The 2,086-nt window shown below is 44.9% G+C and overlaps 1 protein-coding gene across 1 annotated transcript; it reads left to right on the forward strand.

The window, feature by feature from the left end:
* The first annotated feature begins 856 nt into the window (after window positions 1-856).
* LOC121488771 (olfactory receptor 2A1/2A42-like) lies at window positions 857-1,859 on the forward strand. Its single transcript, XM_041751079.1, has 2 exons — window positions 857-1,778; window positions 1,813-1,859. Exons 1-2 carry the CDS (start codon window positions 857-859, stop codon window positions 1,857-1,859), a joined length of 969 nt encoding a protein of 322 aa, XP_041607013.1.
* The last annotated feature ends 227 nt before the right edge of the window (window positions 1,860-2,086 follow it).

The following is a 2,086-nucleotide window of genomic DNA, read 5'->3' on the forward strand; positions in this document are numbered from 1 at the left end:
TGCACTTTTAATAGAAGAAGAGATGCGTGCTGAGGGGACGGCATCTTGAAATGTCTTCACATGGATCCATACACACCACTGCCTCCAAGTCAAGCATGAACACCTAACCTCATACTTGTTTACACGCCTGCACACAAAGTCTAGACTCACGACACATAAACACTGGGCGGCCTGCCAAAAACCAATTCCTACAAAGTTTATGGCTTGTTACTCAGAACCACTTTTTGGTAAATCAGTAACTGGGAATCAATCAGTAGATTGCTAAATGGCCAATTGTCAGTTTGTGTTTGTCACTCACTGTAAGATATAGTCAATAGAGCCCATATGTATGTAGCACATCCACTAATTTCCTTCTTAGCGACCTAAACAATCACAAAAGATGTTCCTTCTTTCATCACATAAGCTCCTCTCAAGTGCAAAGGTGGATTTCTGTTGTTGGGAACAGCACAGTTGATATTTCTATTAAGAAACTGAATTTTCACATTTCTTTCCTAGGCTACTCTAATTCTCATATCTGGAGTCCTTCCATTACTGATTACCTCTACACTCCAGCAATTCTCTTAATCCTGGCATGTGTAGCTCCGAGATAATCCGTATTTCATGGTTGCTTTATTTCCTCTTTGGCTTGACATTCTTCCTCCCCATTACAGTGTCATTGGCTCTAGGTAATCTGTCCTTGGTGACACAGTCCCCTTCTGTAAAACTGGTTGTCAGATTAAGCGATTAACTTAATGTGTAACTGGATTATTAATTTTAAAAGTTTGTCTTCTAAAACTGACAAAATGTATAATATAGCATCTAGCTGGTTTTTTGACAATTCTGTCCAAGCATTCCATTTTTTCTTTTTCACAGTGAAATGGGAGAAAATCAGACCATGGTCACAGAGTTCATTCTACTAGGATTTTGTCTTGGCCCAAGAATTCAGATGATTCTCTTTGGGCTCTTCACCCTGTTCTACACCCTCACCCTGCTGGGAAATGGGCTCATCCTGGGGCTCATCTCACTGGACCCCAGACTGCACACCCCCATGTACTTCTTCCTCTCCCACCTGGCCATCGTCGACATAGCCTATGCCTGCAACACGGTGCCCCAGATGCTGGTGAACCTCCTGAGGCCAGACAAGCCCATCTCCTTTGCTGGCTGCCTGATGCAGACCTTTCTTTTCTTGAGTTTTGCTCATACTGAGTGTCTTCTGCTGGTGGTGATGTCCTATGACCGGCATGTGGCCATCTGCCACCCCCTCCACTATTGTGTCATCATGAGCTGGAGAGTCTGCATCACTCTGGTGGTGGCTTCTTGGGCATGTGGCTTCCTGCTGGCTCTGGTCCATGTGAGCCTCATCCTGAGGCTGCCCTTCTGTGGGCCTCATGAAATCAACCACTTCTTCTGTGAAATCCTGTCTGTCCTCAAGCTGGCCTGTGCTGACACCCGGCTTAACCAAGTGGTCATCTTTGTTGCCTGCATGTTTATCTTAGTGGTGCCCCTCTGCTTGGTGCTGGTGTCCTACTCGCGAATCCTGTTGGCCATCCTGAGGATCCAGTCTGGGGAGGGCCGCAGAAAGGCCTTCTCCACCTGCTCCTCCCACCTCTGTGTGGTGGGGCTCTTCTTTGGCAGTGCCATTGTCATGTACATGGCCCCCAAATCCCGCCACCCTGAAGAGCAGCAGAAGATCCTTTTCTTATTTTACAGTTTTTTCAACCCTATGCTGAACCCACTGATCTACAGCCTGAGAAATGCAGAGGTCAAGGGTGCCCTGAAGAGAGTGCTATACAAGGAGAGTCATTCCCAATTGGAGTGACATTGGAATCCCTGGGGCCTTGGGTACTGTGTACCTCCTATGCTTCTCTTTTTATATCTGAGACTGAATAATCCAAGAGACTCTGTAATGTACTCTCTTTTTCTGTTCAGAAAATATTTGGGTTTTATTGTATTCATTATATTTAATTCTATCAAATTTATTCTTTCATTGAACTGGATAGTCAGTTAAGAACACCTACAGGAATAAATTGATTTCATCCACTGCTGTGGATCCCAAAAGGGTAAAATAGACCCTCTTCCTCTGACTCTATCAGATGTACTCAATAAT

This window comes from Vulpes lagopus, chromosome 4 (assembly GCF_018345385.1).
Source record: "Vulpes lagopus strain Blue_001 chromosome 4, ASM1834538v1, whole genome shotgun sequence".
NCBI lineage: Eukaryota > Metazoa > Chordata > Mammalia > Carnivora > Canidae > Vulpes > Vulpes lagopus.